This window comes from Coregonus lavaretus, assembly GCF_964263955.1.
Source record: "Coregonus lavaretus genome assembly, chromosome: 23".
NCBI classification, from domain to species: domain Eukaryota; kingdom Metazoa; phylum Chordata; class Actinopteri; order Salmoniformes; family Salmonidae; genus Coregonus; species Coregonus lavaretus.
The window spans coordinates 10,631,536-10,647,547 of record NC_140010.1 but is presented as its reverse complement, the minus strand read 5'-3'; the positions used below and the strand labels follow the sequence as shown (position 1 = coordinate 10,647,547).

Here is a 16,012-nt window from a genome sequence, read left to right as displayed (position 1 = left end):
CAAAATACAACTGAACTGGGGTGAGATAAAACACACACAAGTGACTGTGGATGTCATTCAAAAGTACCCTGAAGGTTTTCAGAGATGAATTGGGCACGCTGCAGTGTACTGCAGTTAAGCTGTTTGTGGATCCTCAAGCAGAGCCTTGTTTTTTCAAGCCCAGGACAGTGCCATATGCCATGAAAAAGAAAGTGGAGGATGAGTTGGAGCGGATGCAAGAAACAAACATCATTACGCCCATTCAGTTCTCTTGCTGGGCAGCTCCAATAATTCCCGTTCTGAAGAGTGACGGCACGGTGCGTATATGCGGGGGCTACAAACTCACCATCAACAACATTTTCAAAGCTGGACATGAGCCACGCCTACCAACAGCTCCTCCTGGACGAGGATTCAAAAGAGTATGTTACAGTCAATACTCACAAAGGCTTGTTCAAATACAACCGCTTGGTTTTCAGGTTGGCGTCCAGTCTGGCCATTTTCCAGAGGACAATGGACAATCTGTTGCAGGGGATCCCTCATGTAGCAATGTACCTGGACGACATCCTGGTTACAGGGGAGACGGAGGAGGAGCACCTCCGCAATCTGGACCAGGCGTTAAAGAGACTCTCTGATGAAGGGCTGCGTCTAAATGTATTCCGGCAAAACAGCTGTGGGTCGTAGTGCAGAAGTTGAAACACCACAGGGAACAGTCTCGGAGGAACAGGGGCATTCAGTGGCTCCAGGAGAGGGTGATGGACTGTCTCTTACAAACACCTGACCCACTCCTGTGCCCTCAGACCCTAGTGGGACACCAGGAATACTGCGCAGATCACAGCGTAGTCACAAGTCTCCTGACAGACTGACTCTATAGTTGAGACTAGGAGACTCATGGTGTTAATTTTTGAACAGTAGACATACAGTCGTGGTCAAAAGTTTTGAGAATGACACAGATACTAATTTTCACTAAGTCTGCTGCCTCAGTTTTGATGATGGCAATTTGCATATACTCCAGAATGTCATGAAGAGGGATCAGATGAATTGCAATGAATTGCAAAGTCCCTCTTTGCCATGAAAATTAACTTAATCCCCCAAAAACATTTCCACTGTATTTCAGCCCTGCCACAAAAGGACCAGCTGACATCATGTCAGTGATTCTCTCATTAACACGGGTGAGAGTGTTGACGAGGACAAGGCTGGAGATCACTCTGTCATGCTGATTTAGTAAGAAACACGTGCCGTCATCATTGCTTTGCACAAAAAGGGCTTCACAGGCAAGGATATTGCTGCTAGTAAGATTGCACCTAAATCAACCATTTATCGGATCATCAAGAACTTCAAGGAGAGAGGTTCAATTGTTGTGAAGAAGGCGTCAGAGCGCCCAAGAAAGTCCAGCAAGCGTCAGGACCGTCTCCTAAAGTTGATTCAGCTGCGGGATCGGGGCACCACCAGTGCAGAGCTTGCTCAGGAATGGCAGCAGGCAGGTGCGAGTGCATCTGCACGCACAAAAAATTTGCAAATCAATCCCAGAACAACAGCAAAGGACCTTGTGAAGATGCTGGAGGAAACAGGTACTAAAGTATCTATATCCACAGTAAAATGAGTCCTATATTGACATAACCTGAAAGGCTGCACAGCAAGGAAGAAGCCACTGCTCCAAAACCGCCATAAAAAAGCCAGACTATGGCTTACAACTGCACATGGGGACAAAGATCGTACTTTCTGGAGAAATGTCCTCTGGTCTGATGAAACAAAAATAGAACTGTTTGGCCATAATGACCATCGTTATGTTTGGAGGAGAAAGGGGGCTGCTTGCAAGCCGAAGAACACCATCCCAACTGTGAAGCACGGGGGTGGCAGCATCATGCTGTGGGGGTGCTTTGCTGCAGGAGGGACTGGTGCACTTCACAAAATAGATGGCATCATGAGGAAGGAAAATGATGTGGATATATTGAAGCAACATGTCAAGACATCAGTCAGGAAGTTAAAGCTTGGTCGCAAATAGGTCTTAAAAATGGACAATGACCCCAAGCATACTTTCAAAGTTGTGGCAAAATGGCTTAAGGACAACAAAGTCAAGGTATTGGAGTGGCCATCACAAAGCCCTGACCTCAATCCTATACAAAATTTGTGGGCAGAACTGAAAAAGCGTGTGCGAGCAAGGAGGCCTACAAACCTGACTCAGTTACACCAGCTCTGTCAGGAGGAATGTGCCAAAATTCACCCAACTTATTGTGGGAAGCTTGTGGAAGGCTACCCGAAACGTTTGACCCAAGTTAAACAATTTAAAGGCAATGCTACCAAATACTAATTGAGTGTATGTAAACTTCTGACCCACTGGGAATGTGATGAAATAAATAAAAGCTGAAATAAGTCACTCTCTACTATTATTCTGACATTTCACATTCGTAAAATAACGTGGTGATCCTAACTGACTTAAGACAGGGAATTTTTACTAGGATTAAATGTCAGGAATTGTGAAAAACTGAGTTTAAATGTATTTGGCTAAGGTGTATGTAAACTTCCAACTTCAACTGTATATGAATAATTCTTACTGAATAGGTGGTGGACTTAACTGCAGTATAGTATTATTACTATTCATGGGAGCATGGTTATTATGGACATTGGTGTTGACTGTGACCTTTACCCTCCTGTGATGTCATCACCAAGAGTTGGCTCAGTATTCAAAGGGACACTACCTAATGTTGAGTTGGGTTTTTCGCTCTCCTGTTTTCTACCGTTTGTACAGGGCTGTACCCCTTTATTTTGTAGTTTACAAGTAAAGGCAAAAAACATTGAAACGCATGTGGATAATACTTGTAATGTTACCACAAACATGATTTGCTATGAATAATGAGCGGCAACAGGGATACTCACCATTGATCTTAGCTGCGGAAGTCACAGTTCTCTTCTTTAGATCATCTACCTCATTAGTCAGCGTCCATACCTCAAGAACTGACAGAACACATTGAAATGAGCGGAGTAGTTTTCTGAATCAGAAAAATAAACAAGACTACTCAACTCATTCATCTGTGAGCACTGATGTACATTTATCCACTCACCGAGTTTGTCGTTGTATCCAGTTACATTGTCCAGTTTATTCATTGCAGCACCAAGCTTATCTTGCAGACCTGTGAGAGACCAATACAAATCAGCTTTTAACTAGGTTCTATTGAATAGGGTTCTATTATTTCGATCACTCAGTGTCATCAGCAAAAGGTAGAGAGGGGTGAAGCTCACTGTCATATCTGTCCTGGATATGTGCATCCTTATCGCCCAGCCTCTTCTCCAGGTCTGGTTTGAGAAAGAAATATTAGACTGATGAGATGTGTGCTTCTGTTTCTTTACCTGTAGTTGTGATTCAAGCAGCTATGCTCACCAAGCGTCTAGTTACACAAACTGGTGAACCAGACTAATATTACATTTTTACATTTTAGTCATTTAGCAGACACTCTTATCCAGAGCGACTTACAGTTAGTGAGTGCATACATTTTTCATACTGGACCCCCGTGGGAATTGAACCCACAACCCTGGCGTTGCAAGCGCCATGCTCTACCAACTGAGCTACAGGAGGGCTGTATATAATATCAGAAGAACCTGATCTTGGCTTACCTTTGTTCTGGGCCTGACATCTGGCGCTCTCTTCCTCTCTGGCCTGTAGTTGTTCCTGAAGCGCTGTAATTCAAGCACTAATGTTAGCATATTGCTACATATATTCGTTACATCATGATGACTATACATAACAATTTCTCAAAACCCATTTTTAACACTATTCAACCTGTGATATTTTGATGATTATACATAAGTGGAACATGAGACAAAATAGACAAACCAGAGATTTCTGCTGCAGTTTCATCTTTTGAAGCTTCAATCCGTATCTCATTCATTTGTTTCTGGAGTTCAATGATCTTCAGAACTGAAAGAACAGAACAAAAAGGCACTGTGTAATTCAACACTAACATCATATAATGGTATTCGACTTTTTAGAAGATTATACATGTTTAATGACTTCTAATAACTACTCTTGTTAACATACTCTGTTGTGCATTTTTGGCATCCACAGCCCTCAGTTGTGTAGTGTTGTCTTCAAGCTGCTTGCTCTTCTGCTTCAGTAGACTCTGTAGCTCTGAGGAGGAAAGACCCCTTCACCTTTTACACATTTTGTGACGTTACAGCCTTATTCAAAAACTCTACACACAATACCCCATAATGACAAAGCAAAAACAGGTTTTTAGAAATGTTTGCAAATATATATTTTTAAAACTGAAATATTACATTTACATAAGTATTCAGACCTTTTACTCAGTACTTTGCTGAAGCACCTTTGGCAGCGATTACAGCCTCGAGTCTTCTTGGGTATGACGCTACAAGCTTGGCACACCTGTATTTGGGGAGTTTCTCTTTTTCTTCTCTGCAGATCCTCTCAAGCTCTTTCAGGTTGGATGCGGAGCGTCGCTGCACAGCTATTTTCAGGTCTCTCCAGAGATGTTAGATCGGGTTTAAGTCCGGGCTCTGGCTGGGCCACTCAAGGACATTCAGGGACTTGTCCCGAAGCCACTCCTGCGTTGTCTTGGCTGTGTGCTTAGGGTTGTTGTCCTGTTGGAAGGTAAACCTTTGCTCCAGTCTGAGGTCCTGAGCGCTGTGGAGCAGGTTTTCATCAAGGATCTCTCTGTACTTTGATCTGTTCATCTTTCCCTCGATCCTGACTAGTCTCCCAGTCCCTGCCGCTTAGAAACATCCCCACAGCATGATAATGCCACCACCATGCTTTTTCCGTAGGGATGGTTTCGGCCAGGTGATGAGCGGTACCTGGTTTCCTCCAGAGATGGCACTTGGCATTCAGGCCAAATAGGTCAATCTTGGTTTCATCAGTCCAGAGAATCTTGTTTCTCATTGTCTGAGAGTCCTTTAGGTGCCTATTGGCAAACTCCAAGTGGGCTGTGTTGTGACTTTTACTGAGGAGTGGCTTCCGTCTGGCCACTCTACCTTAAAGGCGTGATTGGTGGAGTGCTATAGAGATGGTTGTCCTTCTGGAAGGTTCGCCCATCTCCACAAAGGAGCTCTGGAGCTCTTACAGAGTGACTATGGGTTCTTGGTCACCTCCCTGACCAAGGCCCTTCTCCCCCGATTGCTCAATTTGGTCCGGCGGCCAGCTCTTGGAAGAGTCTTTGTGGTTCCAAACTTCTTCCATTTAAGAATGATGGTGGCCACTGTGTTCTTGGGGACCTTAAATGCTGCAGAAATGTTTTTGTACCCTTCCCCTGATCTGTTCCTCGACACAATCCTGTCTCGGAACTCTACGGACAATTACTTCGACCTGAAGGCTTGGTTTTCGCTCTGACATGCACTGTCAACTGTTGGTCCTTATATACACTACCGGTCAAAATGTTTAGAACACCTACTCATTCAAGGGATTTTCTTTATTTTTGCTATTTTCTACATTGTAGAATAATAGTGAATACATCAAAACTGTGAAATAACACATGTGGAATAATGTAGTACCCAAAACAGTGTTAAACAAATCTTAATATATTTTATATTTGAGATTCTTCAAATAGCCACCCTTTGCCTTGATGACAGCTTTGCAAACTCTCGGCATTCTCTCAACCAACTTCACCTGGAATGCATTTCCAACAGTCTTGAAGGAGTTCCCACATATGATGAGCATTGGTTGGCTGCTTTTCCTTCACTCTCCGATCCGACTCATCACAAACCATCTCAATTTGGTTGAGGTCGGGGGATTGTGGAGGCCGGGTCATCTGATGCAGCACTCCATCACTCTCCTTCTTGGTAAAATAGCTCTTACACAGGCTGGAGGAGTGTTGGGTCATTGTCTTGATGAAAAACAAATGATAGCCCAAACCAGATGGGATGGCGTATCGCTGCAGAATGCTGTGGTAGCTATGCTGGTTAAGTGTGCCTTGAATTCTAAATAAATCACAGACAGTGTCCCCAGCAAAGCACCCCCACACCAGCTAAGCACCCCCACACCATAACACCCCCTCTTCCATGCTTTACGGTGGGAAATACACATGCGGTTGGAACCAAAAATCTCAAATTTGGACTCCAGACCAAAGGACAAATTTCCACCGGTCTAATGTCCATTGCTCGTGTTTCTTGGCCCAAGCAAGTCTCTTCTTATTATTGGTGTCCTTTAGTAGTGGTTTCTTTGCAGCAATTCAACCATAAAGGCATGATTCACACAGTTCCTCTGAACAGTTGATGTTGAGATGTGTCTGTTACTTGAACCGTGTGAAGGATTTATTTGGGCTGCAATTTCTGAGGCTGGTAACTCTAATGAACTTATCCTCTGCAGCAGAGGTAACTCTGGGTCTTCCTTTCCTGTGGCGGTCCTCATGAGAGCCAGTTTCATCATAGCGCTTGATGGCATTTGCGACTGCACTTAAAGACATTTTCAAAGTTCTTGAAATGTTCGGTATTGACTGACCCTCATGTCTTAAAGTAATGATGGACTGTTATTTGTCTTTGCTTATTTGAGCTGTTCTTGGCATAATATGGACTTGGTCTTTTACCAAATAGGGCTACCTTGTCACAACACAACTGATTGGCTCAAATGCATTAAGAAGGAAATAAATTCCACAAATTAACTTTTAAGAAGGCACACCTGTTAATTGAAATGCATTCCAGGTGACTACCTCATGAAGCTGGCTAAGAGAATGCCAATAGTGTGCAAAGCTGTCATCAAGGCTATTTGAAGAATCTCAAATATAAAATATACTTTTTTGGTTACTACATGATTCCATATCTGTTATTTCATAGTTTTGATGTCTTCACTATTATTCTAGAATGTAGAAAATAGTACAAATAAAGAAAAACCCTTGAATGAGTAGCTGTTCTAAAACTTTTGAACGGTAGTGTAGACAGGTGTGTGCCTTTCCAAATCATGTCCAATCAATTGACTTTACCACAGGTGGACTCCAATCAAGTTGTAGAAACATCTCAAGGATGATCGATGGAAACAGGATGCACCTGAGGTTAATTTTGAGTCTCATAGGAAAGGGTCTAAATAGTTATGTAAATCAGGTGGTTATGTTTTTTATTTTGAATACATTTGAAAAAAAATCTTTTTTTTTTTTTTTCTCTTTGTCATTATGGGGTATTGTGTGTAGATTGATGAGGAATGTTTTGTATTGAATCAATTTTAGAATAAGGCTGCAACGTAACAAAATGTGGAAAAAGTGAAGGGGTCTGAATACTTTCCGACTGCACTGTATCTTACCAATTATAATCTCCCCTGTGTTAAGATAGCGTCCACTTTAAACAAAATGTTTTATTTGAATCAACCCAACAAGACTTTCAATAGTATTTCAATGAAGCACAAATTACCTTCGATCTTGTCAGCACTTGTCTGTTTGAGCTCTGATAATGTTCTCTCTAACTCTGTCACTTTGTTACGAAGTCCCATGATCTCTGCAGCTAAAAAAGAAAAGCACGCCACTCTGGATGAAGCATTCAGAAATAGATGTCAGTTTCCAAAAAATGTAGAAATTATTGACTTCTAGATTCTAGATAAACTCCTGGAAACATGCTTGACAACTTACTGAGTTGTGGAATTCTACTGCCTGTTTCTTTCAGCTCCTCTTTCTTTTCATTCAGCTGTTCTCTCGTCTCCTGTAGTTGATTCTCTAGCTCTATGAGACACAAACATTATTTCAAATGTTCTCCTCTTTCCACCACAAAGTTTTCTATTACACGGTATGCCTACAAAAAGCTCTTAGTGGTGAATATAAGGATAATAAACTCTCCAGCGTGACTTTAAGACTATTACTGAGGATAAAGAAAAATTACAATAGCACTCACCAGCAATCTTGGCCTCAGATGTCTGAATGAACTCTAATTCTTGCCTCTGTAATCTTGTGACTTGATTTTGGAGTGAAATTATCTGCAGAACTAAATGAGCAGGGAGATGCAGGATGTCACAACATTCAACATTAAGTAAAGTAGAATATTCATCTCATGATAGCAGCCAACCCAGAAATGATTAGGCTTTTCAAACTCACTTTGTTTACAGTTTCCATTGTTCTTCTCCTCGATTGTGGCAATCAATTCATCCAGTTCATTCTCAAGCGCTGTGGACAAGAATAATTGAAGAGCTTGAATGTTACAAGCATAATTGGATTGGAAAACTCCATGAATGGGCAAAATCCAGTGTATTTCCATCACACCATCCTATATGTCTACCAGTGAAGGACTATCCCTTTGAGGAAACATGATAACTATTTGTATTGGTCTTACGTGCTGAACACACAGTGACTCCTATGTTCTTCAGAACGCCTGCTACTCACCAGCAATCTGGTCAAAGTTTGTCCCATTGCTAACTCCTTTCTGCAGGTTCAAGATCTCATTCTGTATTGCTATGATCCTTAGAACTGCAACAAACAAACACCTTAACAATTTGAGGAATATCATATACAGAGAAATACTGAGCAGGCTGGGCCTAAATGATAAAAGCTGTCTATTCAACTGAAAACAGACTCTATAATGGCAAAGGCTAAATAAAACTCACCATTCTCTGGTTGAGGAGCGTTATCCTCCAATTCCTGTGTTTTCTTTGCCAGTTCTTTGGTCTTCTCATCCAGCAACTTCTGGAGCTCTGAAAGACGAGGAAAAATCATGACGGGATCAACGCCAACATATCTAGGTCTTTAGAAACAAACATGATTTGCTATGAATAAGGAGCGGCAACAGGGATACTCACCATTGATCTTAGCTGCAGAAGTCACAGTTCTCTTCTTAAGATCGTCTACCTCATTAGTCAGCGTCCATACCTCAAGAACTGACAGAACACATTGAAATGAGCTGAGTAACGAGACTACTCGACTCATTCATCTGTGAGCACTGATGTACATTTATCCACTCACCGAGTTTGTCGTTGTATCCAGTTACATTGTCCAGTTTATTCATTGCAGCACCAAGCTTATCTTGCAGACCTGTGAGAGACCAATACAAATCAGCTTTTAACTAGGTTCTATTGAATAGGGTTCTATTATGTCGATCACTCAGTGTCATCAGCAAAAGGTAGAGAGGGGTGAAGCTCACTGTCATATCTGTCCTGGAGTCCAGAGCACTGTGCATCCTTATTGCCCAGCCTCTTCTCCAGGTCTGGTTTGAGAAAAAAATATTAGACTGATGAGATGTGTGCTTCTGTTTCTTTACCTGTAGTTGTGATTCAAGCAGCTATGCTCACCAAGCGTCTAGTTACACAAACTGGTGAACCAGACTAATATCAGAAGAACCTGATCTTGGCTTACCTTTGTTCTGGGCCTGACATCTGGCGCTCTCTTCCTCTCTGGCCTCTAGTTGTTCCTGAAGCGCTGTAATTCAAGCACTAATGTTAACATATTGTTACATATATTAGGTACATATTCAAAGAGTGTATGAGACATATTTCAATAGGTTCATGATATCTTAAATAATCAACACAATTGTGATATATCTATTATGCTTGATAAAGTCCAAACACACCATTAACATCAGCAGCAGTTTCATTGAATTGCTGAGATGCAGCATTTTGTATGTCTCTGAGTTTCCATTGTAGATGAAGAATTTGCATAACTACGAGTACAAAAAAAGGAAAGAGTTGTGAGTTACAGTATTTTAAAGTGGCACTAAATAAATAAACTGTATCATGGAACTTTTAGATAAGTCTTTGTTCTGTTGAGAACCAGGTAAAAAAATAATTTAAGCAGCATGTCCACTATATTAAAACAGTTGTTGGCTATTTCAGGTTATTATAGTGTACTCACTCAGGTCAGAATCGTTGCTGTCTTTCTTCTTCAGTCTTTTTATATTCTCCTCAAGCTGCCTCTCCCTTTCCTTGAGCTGTGTTGTCAGCTCTGAGAGATGGAATTTAAAAGGTCATATCACAACCTGACAAATCTGACTTCATCATAATTAATTACACTTTGGGCTCTTTTCAATCTGTATCGCTAAATCAATACAGATTGCGCGCTAGAAATCTAAAGGTAATTTCTGGTTGAGCCGACAGATGCAGCATTTACCATGAATGCTAACGCGGAACATTGCTTTTAAATTTCAATCAAGCTGTAACGCTGAATTTCCACAATACGGATTGAATAGAGCCCTTTATTTATATATACAGTGAGGGAAAAAAGTATTTGATCCCCTGCTGATTTTGTATGTTTGCCCACTGACAAAGAAATGATCAGTCTATAATTTTAATGGTAGGTTTATTTGAACAGTGAGAGACAGAAAAACACAGATTTCTGGCTCCCAGGTGTCTTTTATACAGGTAACGAGCTGAGATTAGGAGCACACTCTTAAAGGGAGTGCTCCTAATCTCAGTTTGTTACCTGTATAAAAACACCTGTCCACAGAAGCAATCAATCAGATTCCAAACTCTCCACCATGGCCAAGACCAAAGAGCTCTCCAAGGATGTCAGGGACAAGATTGTAGACCTACACAAGGCTGGAATGGGCTACAAGACCATCGCCAAGCAGCTTGGTGAGAAGGTGACAACAGTTGGTGCGATTATTTGCAAATGGAAGAAACACAAAATAACTGTCAATCTCCCTTGGCCTGGGGCTCCATGCTAGATCTCACCTTGTGGAGTTACAATGATCATGAGAACGGTGAGGAATCAGCCCAGAACTACACGGGAGGATCATGTCAATGATCTCAAGGCAGCTGGGACCATAGTCACCAAGAAAACAATTGGTAACACACTACGCCGTGAAGGACTGAAATCCTGCAGCGCCTGCAAGGTCCCCCTGCTCAAGAAAGCACATATACAGGCCCGTCTGAAGTTTGCCAATGAACATCTGAATGATTCAGAGGAGAACTGGGTGAAAGTGTTGTGGTCCCAAGAACACCATCCCCACCGTCAAACATGGAGGTGGAAACGTTAGGCTTGGGGGGGGTTTCTGCTAAGGGGACAGGACAACTTCACCGCATCAAAGGGACGATGGACAGGGCCATGTACCGTCAAATCTTGGGTGAGAACCTCCTTCTCTCAGCCAGGGCATTGAAAATGGGTCGTGGATGGGTATTCCAGCATGACAATGACCCAAAACACACAGCCAAGGCAACAAAGGAGTGTCTCAAGAAGAAGCACATTAAGGTCCTGGAGTGGCCTAGCCAGTCTCCAGACCTTAATCCCATAGAAAATATGTGGAGGGAGCTGAAGGTTCGAGTTGCCAAACGTCAGGCTCGAAACCTTAATGACTTGGAGAAGATCTGCAAAGAGGAGTGGGACAAAATCCATCCTGAGATGTGTGCAAACCTGGTGGCCAACTACAAGAAACGTCTGACCTCTGTGATTGCCAACAAGGGTTTTGCCACCAAGTACTAAGTCATGTTTTGCAGAGGGGTCAAATACTTATTTCCTACATTAAAATGCAAATCAATTAATAACATTTTTGACATGCGTTTTTCTGGGTTTTTTGGTTGTTATTCTGTCTCTCACTGTTCAAATAAACCTACCATTAAAATTATAGACTGATCATGTCTTTGTCAGTGGGCAAACATACAAAATCAGCAGGGGATCAAATACTTTTTTCCCTCACTGTATGACACAGTTTTAATGATATTACCAGTGATCTTGGCTTCAGGATTTGATTCTTTTAGCTCTGCTATTCTCTTTTCTATTTCACTTATTTGATTCTCAAGGTTTGACATTTTTGGACCTGAAATGAAAAATGAGATATAAATTAATTCTGGGTAACTGTCAGACATTACAAATAAAATATGTTTGTCTCCTGAAGGAAACTGTGTCAGGGGGACGGATCCACTTAGTCTGTTCATCACCCTTTCCACTCTGCTCAATCAGCTTGGCCAACTGCTTCTTCTTTTCCTCCAACTGCTTCTCGAGCCCTACCAGAGATATGAAAAGGAAAAGGACCACCTGATAAACGAATACTTTTACGTAAAAGAGAAGTAACTTGAATCACATTAAAATTGTGAATAGAGATGTCACTTACGAATTATCTGTGCTGCGGTAGACTGACTGAGGGCTGACAGCATTCTCTGTAGGTTGACCACCTCACTCTTTAATGTGGTTATCGTTAGAACTAAAACGTAGATGGAGAAGGAGATGAAAGACAGACAATCAATAAAGGTGTTGAGCTCCCATAATTTCATCTTGCCTGGAGTAAACATGACAAGCGCTACCATCACACCCACTGGGCACACCATTTCATTTCAACATGGAGAATTGGGTAATATTTTGTAGATACGTTGATCAATGAGATTCCAACCTATTTCACCCACTCAAAAAAGACTGCCAAAAGTTTATTGAATTACCAATGTGTTATCACTATGCTTTCAACCATCTAAAAGCACAACCAAATTCCAATGGAAAGTCAATGTTGGATTTTTGGTTTAGATGTCACCTGAATGTGTTATCACTGCTCTTTCAACCATTTAAAAGCACAAAAAAGTTCAAATGGCAATACAATGTCAGATATTTTGTTTATAACAACTTAATGTGTTATCACTGTTGTTAATCTAGTAGCACAACCAAATGACCTGTTTAGCAGTTAATATTACATTAATGTACATGTTGCAAATGATCAATGCCGTTTCAGATTCTGTACAGATTATTATAGCAAATGTGAAGATTTCCACAGACCTGTGACCCTAAACATGCACTCATTTTATGATTACATAAGAATACATGTATTGTTACAGTAACCTCAAAATGTGGCCATGGATGTCTTACTCATTTTAAAGTTGAATAAATACTGCTACATACAGTACATCAGTTTTAGGGTATTTACTGTCTTACAAAACTAATATTGAATTGTGTTTAGTTGACAACGCAACCAAATATCAACATTAAAAAAATATGTATCTACTGCTTGGATAGTTAGATCTGAGCCCCTGGCTTAATCCTATTATTTTATTTCTTTAACTTGTATTTTTGGTTGAGATGGAGATGTGAATTCAACATATCATTTGTTAACTTGTTGACAAGTTAATAGGCTATTTACCATATTGCAAAAGTGATATTGAATTGTGTTTGTTTGTCAACGCAACCAAATATCAACATTTGAAGGAGACGTTTCTGCTGCTTGGATAGCTCCATCTGTGCCACTGAGTCTGGCTTTAATTCCAGTTTGTTTACAAAATAATAATTGATATGTTGGATTCATGTCTCAATTTCAACCAAGCAACTGTGCACTGCCTCATGGGTCTCCCGGTCACGAAACAGCCTGGGATCGAACCTGGGTCTGTAGTGCCTTAGACCACTGCACCACTCGGGAGGCCCCCAGAGAAACTTACAGTAGTGAGTACATACATTTTCATACTAGTCCCCCGTGGGAATCAAACGCATAACCCTCGCATTGCAAGTGCCATGCTCTACCAACTGAGCTACATCATCACATCATCACAAACCACTTGATTCCTCAATGTACTCAATTACTGTATTGTGCATTGTTTATCTTCATGGTGATTGAAAGTACAAAACAGTAATGTACATTTACATTAGGTGGTTTGTAGGATGGTAAATGAATACTGTGGTTGTTTTCCATGTTATTTGATCAAGAACAATATTTAATGGGATGAGGATGTCTTGTGTTTTTGCTCATAACTTTGCACCTTTTGATGTAAATGTTTGAGGACAGTTTTTTTTTCTTTCTGGATTCCATTAGAATGACAATCACAGAGAAAGGGACAGGGCAACAACTCTTACAATTCCAACTATTGAATCCTGCAAGATACTGTTCTTAATTATACAACTACGTTTTTTGCCAAAGTGGAGATGCTGAAAAAAAAAGTTTGCCGTCACTACAGACATCTACATTGGTCCGCTAATCCCAGTAAAGGCCCAGTGCACTACGTTTGTAAAGAAATTTTTTTTATATACAGTTGAAGTCAGAGGTTTACATACACCTTAGCCAAATACATTTAAACTCAGTTTTTTCACAATTCCTGACATTTAATCCAAGTAAAGATTCCCTGTCTTAGGTCAGTTAGGATCACCACTTTATTTTAAGAATGTGAAATGTCAGAATAATAGTAGAGAGAATTATTTATGTCACGATCGTCGAAAGGATTGGACCAATGCGCAGCGTGGAATGCGAACATACTTTATTATTATATTCACCACACGAACAAAAACAACAAAACGATACGTGAAGTCCTTGGGTACATACACAAACCAACACGGAACAAGATCCCACAAAACACAAGTGCCAAACGGCTGCCTAAGTATGGTTCCCAATCAGAGACAACAAGCAACAGCTGATTCACGTTGCCTCTGATTGAGGACCACCCCGGCCAACATAGAAACACATGAACTAGAAACTGAAACAATGAACACAAAACATAGACTCTACACACCCTGGCTCAACATAAAAGAGTCCCTAGAGCCAGGGCGTGACAATTTATTTAAGCTTTTATTTCTTTCATCACATTCCCAGTGGGTCAGAAGATTACATACACTCAATTAGTATTTGGTAGCATTGCCTTTAAATTGTTTAACTTGGGTCAAACGTTTCGGGTAGCCTTCCACAAGCTTCCCACAATAAGTTGGGTGAATTTTGGCACATTCCTCCTGACAGAGCTGGTGTAACTGAGTCAGGTTTGTAGGCCTCTTTGCTCGCACACGCTTTTTCAGTTCTGCCCACAAATTTTGTATAGGATTGAGGTCAGGGCTTTGTGATGGCCACTCCAATACCTTGACTTTGTTGTCCTTAAGCCATTTTGCCACAACTTTGGAAATATGCTTGGGGTCATTGTCCATTTGAAAGACCCATTTGCGACCAAGCTTTAACTTCCTTGCTGATGTCTTGACATGTTGCTTCAATATATCCACATAATTTTCCTTCCTCATGGCGTCATCTATTTTGTGAAGTGCACCAGTCCCTCCTGCAGCAAAGCGCCCCCAAAGCATGATGCTGCCACCCCCGTGCTTCACGGTTGGGATGGTGTTCTTCGGCTTGCAAGCAACCCCCTTTTTCCTCCAAACATAACGACGGTCATTTTGGCCAAACAGTTCTATTTTTGTTTCATCAGACCAGAGGACATTTCTCCACAAAGTACGATCTTTGTCCCCATGTGCAGTTGCAAACTGTAGTCTGGCTTTTTTATGGCTGTTTTGGAGCAGTGGTTTCTTCCTTGCTGAGCGGCCTTTCAGGTTATGTCGATACAGGACTCATTTTACTGTGGATGGATTTCCTCCAGCATCTTCACAAGGTCCTTTGCTGTTGTTCTGGGATTTATTTGCACTTTTCGCACCAAAGTACGTTAATCTCTAGGAGACAGATCGCGTCTCCTTCCTGAGCGGTATGACGGCTGCGTGGTCCCATGGTGTTTATACTTGCGTACTATTGTTTGTACAGATGAACGTGGTACCTTCAGGCGTTTGGAAATTGCTCCCAAGGATGAACCAGACTTGTGGAGGTCTACAATTATTCTTCTTCTGATGTCTTGGCTGATTTCTTTTGATTTTCCCATGATGTCAAGCAAAGAGGCACTGAGTTTGAAAGTAGGCCTTGAAATACATCTACAGGTACACCTACAATTGACTCAAATGATGTCAATTAGCCTATCAGAAGCTTCTAAAGCCATGACATCATTTTCTGGAATTTTCCAAGCTGTTTAAAGGCACAGTCAACTTAGTGTATGTAAACTTCTGACCCACTGGAATTGTGATACAGTGAATTATAAGTGAAATAATCTGTCTGTAAACTATTTTTGGAAAAATACTTGTGTCATGCGCAAAGTAGATATCCTAACCGACTTGCCAAAATTATAGTTTGTTAACAAGAAATTTGTGGAGTGGTAGAAAAACGAGTTTTAATGACTCCAACCTAAGTGTATGTAAACTTCCAACTTCAACTGTATATACAGTGGGGGGAAAAAGTATTTAGTCAGCCACCAATTGTGCAAGTTCTCCCACTTAAAAAGATGAGAGAGGCCTGTCATTTTCATCATAGGTACACGTCAACTATGACAGACAAAATGAGAATTTGTTTTCCAGAAAATCACATTGTAGGATTTGTAATGAATTTATTTGCAAATTATGGTGGAAAATAAGTATTTGGTCAA

At 41.1% G+C, this 16,012-nt stretch overlaps 1 protein-coding gene across 2 annotated transcripts in view; it reads right to left on the bottom strand.

The window, feature by feature from the left end:
• Positions 1-16,012, bottom strand: part of LOC311099048 (uncharacterized protein) — an 80,678-nt gene that overhangs the window by 53,163 nt on the left and 11,503 nt on the right. For both annotated transcript variants that reach the window (XM_084139652.1, XM_084139653.1), the window contains exons 24-44: positions 11,938-12,027; positions 11,765-11,830; positions 11,551-11,643; positions 9,744-9,833; positions 9,463-9,552; positions 9,249-9,311; positions 9,037-9,099; positions 8,859-8,927; positions 8,696-8,773; positions 8,504-8,590; positions 8,283-8,366; positions 7,998-8,066; positions 7,798-7,887; positions 7,539-7,628; positions 7,324-7,413; positions 4,013-4,102; positions 3,809-3,892; positions 3,589-3,651; positions 3,217-3,270; positions 3,039-3,107; positions 2,854-2,931 (exon numbers count right to left, since the gene is read on the bottom strand). In XM_084139652.1, the coding sequence (XP_083995778.1) occupies positions 2,854-2,931; positions 3,039-3,107; positions 3,217-3,270; positions 3,589-3,651; positions 3,809-3,892; positions 4,013-4,102; positions 7,324-7,413; positions 7,539-7,628; positions 7,798-7,887; positions 7,998-8,066; positions 8,283-8,366; positions 8,504-8,590; positions 8,696-8,773; positions 8,859-8,927; positions 9,037-9,099; positions 9,249-9,311; positions 9,463-9,552; positions 9,744-9,833; positions 11,551-11,643; positions 11,765-11,830; positions 11,938-12,027 (1,650 nt within the window). The remainder of the gene's footprint in view (positions 1-2,853; positions 2,932-3,038; positions 3,108-3,216; positions 3,271-3,588; positions 3,652-3,808; positions 3,893-4,012; positions 4,103-7,323; positions 7,414-7,538; positions 7,629-7,797; positions 7,888-7,997; positions 8,067-8,282; positions 8,367-8,503; positions 8,591-8,695; positions 8,774-8,858; positions 8,928-9,036; positions 9,100-9,248; positions 9,312-9,462; positions 9,553-9,743; positions 9,834-11,550; positions 11,644-11,764; positions 11,831-11,937; positions 12,028-16,012) is intronic.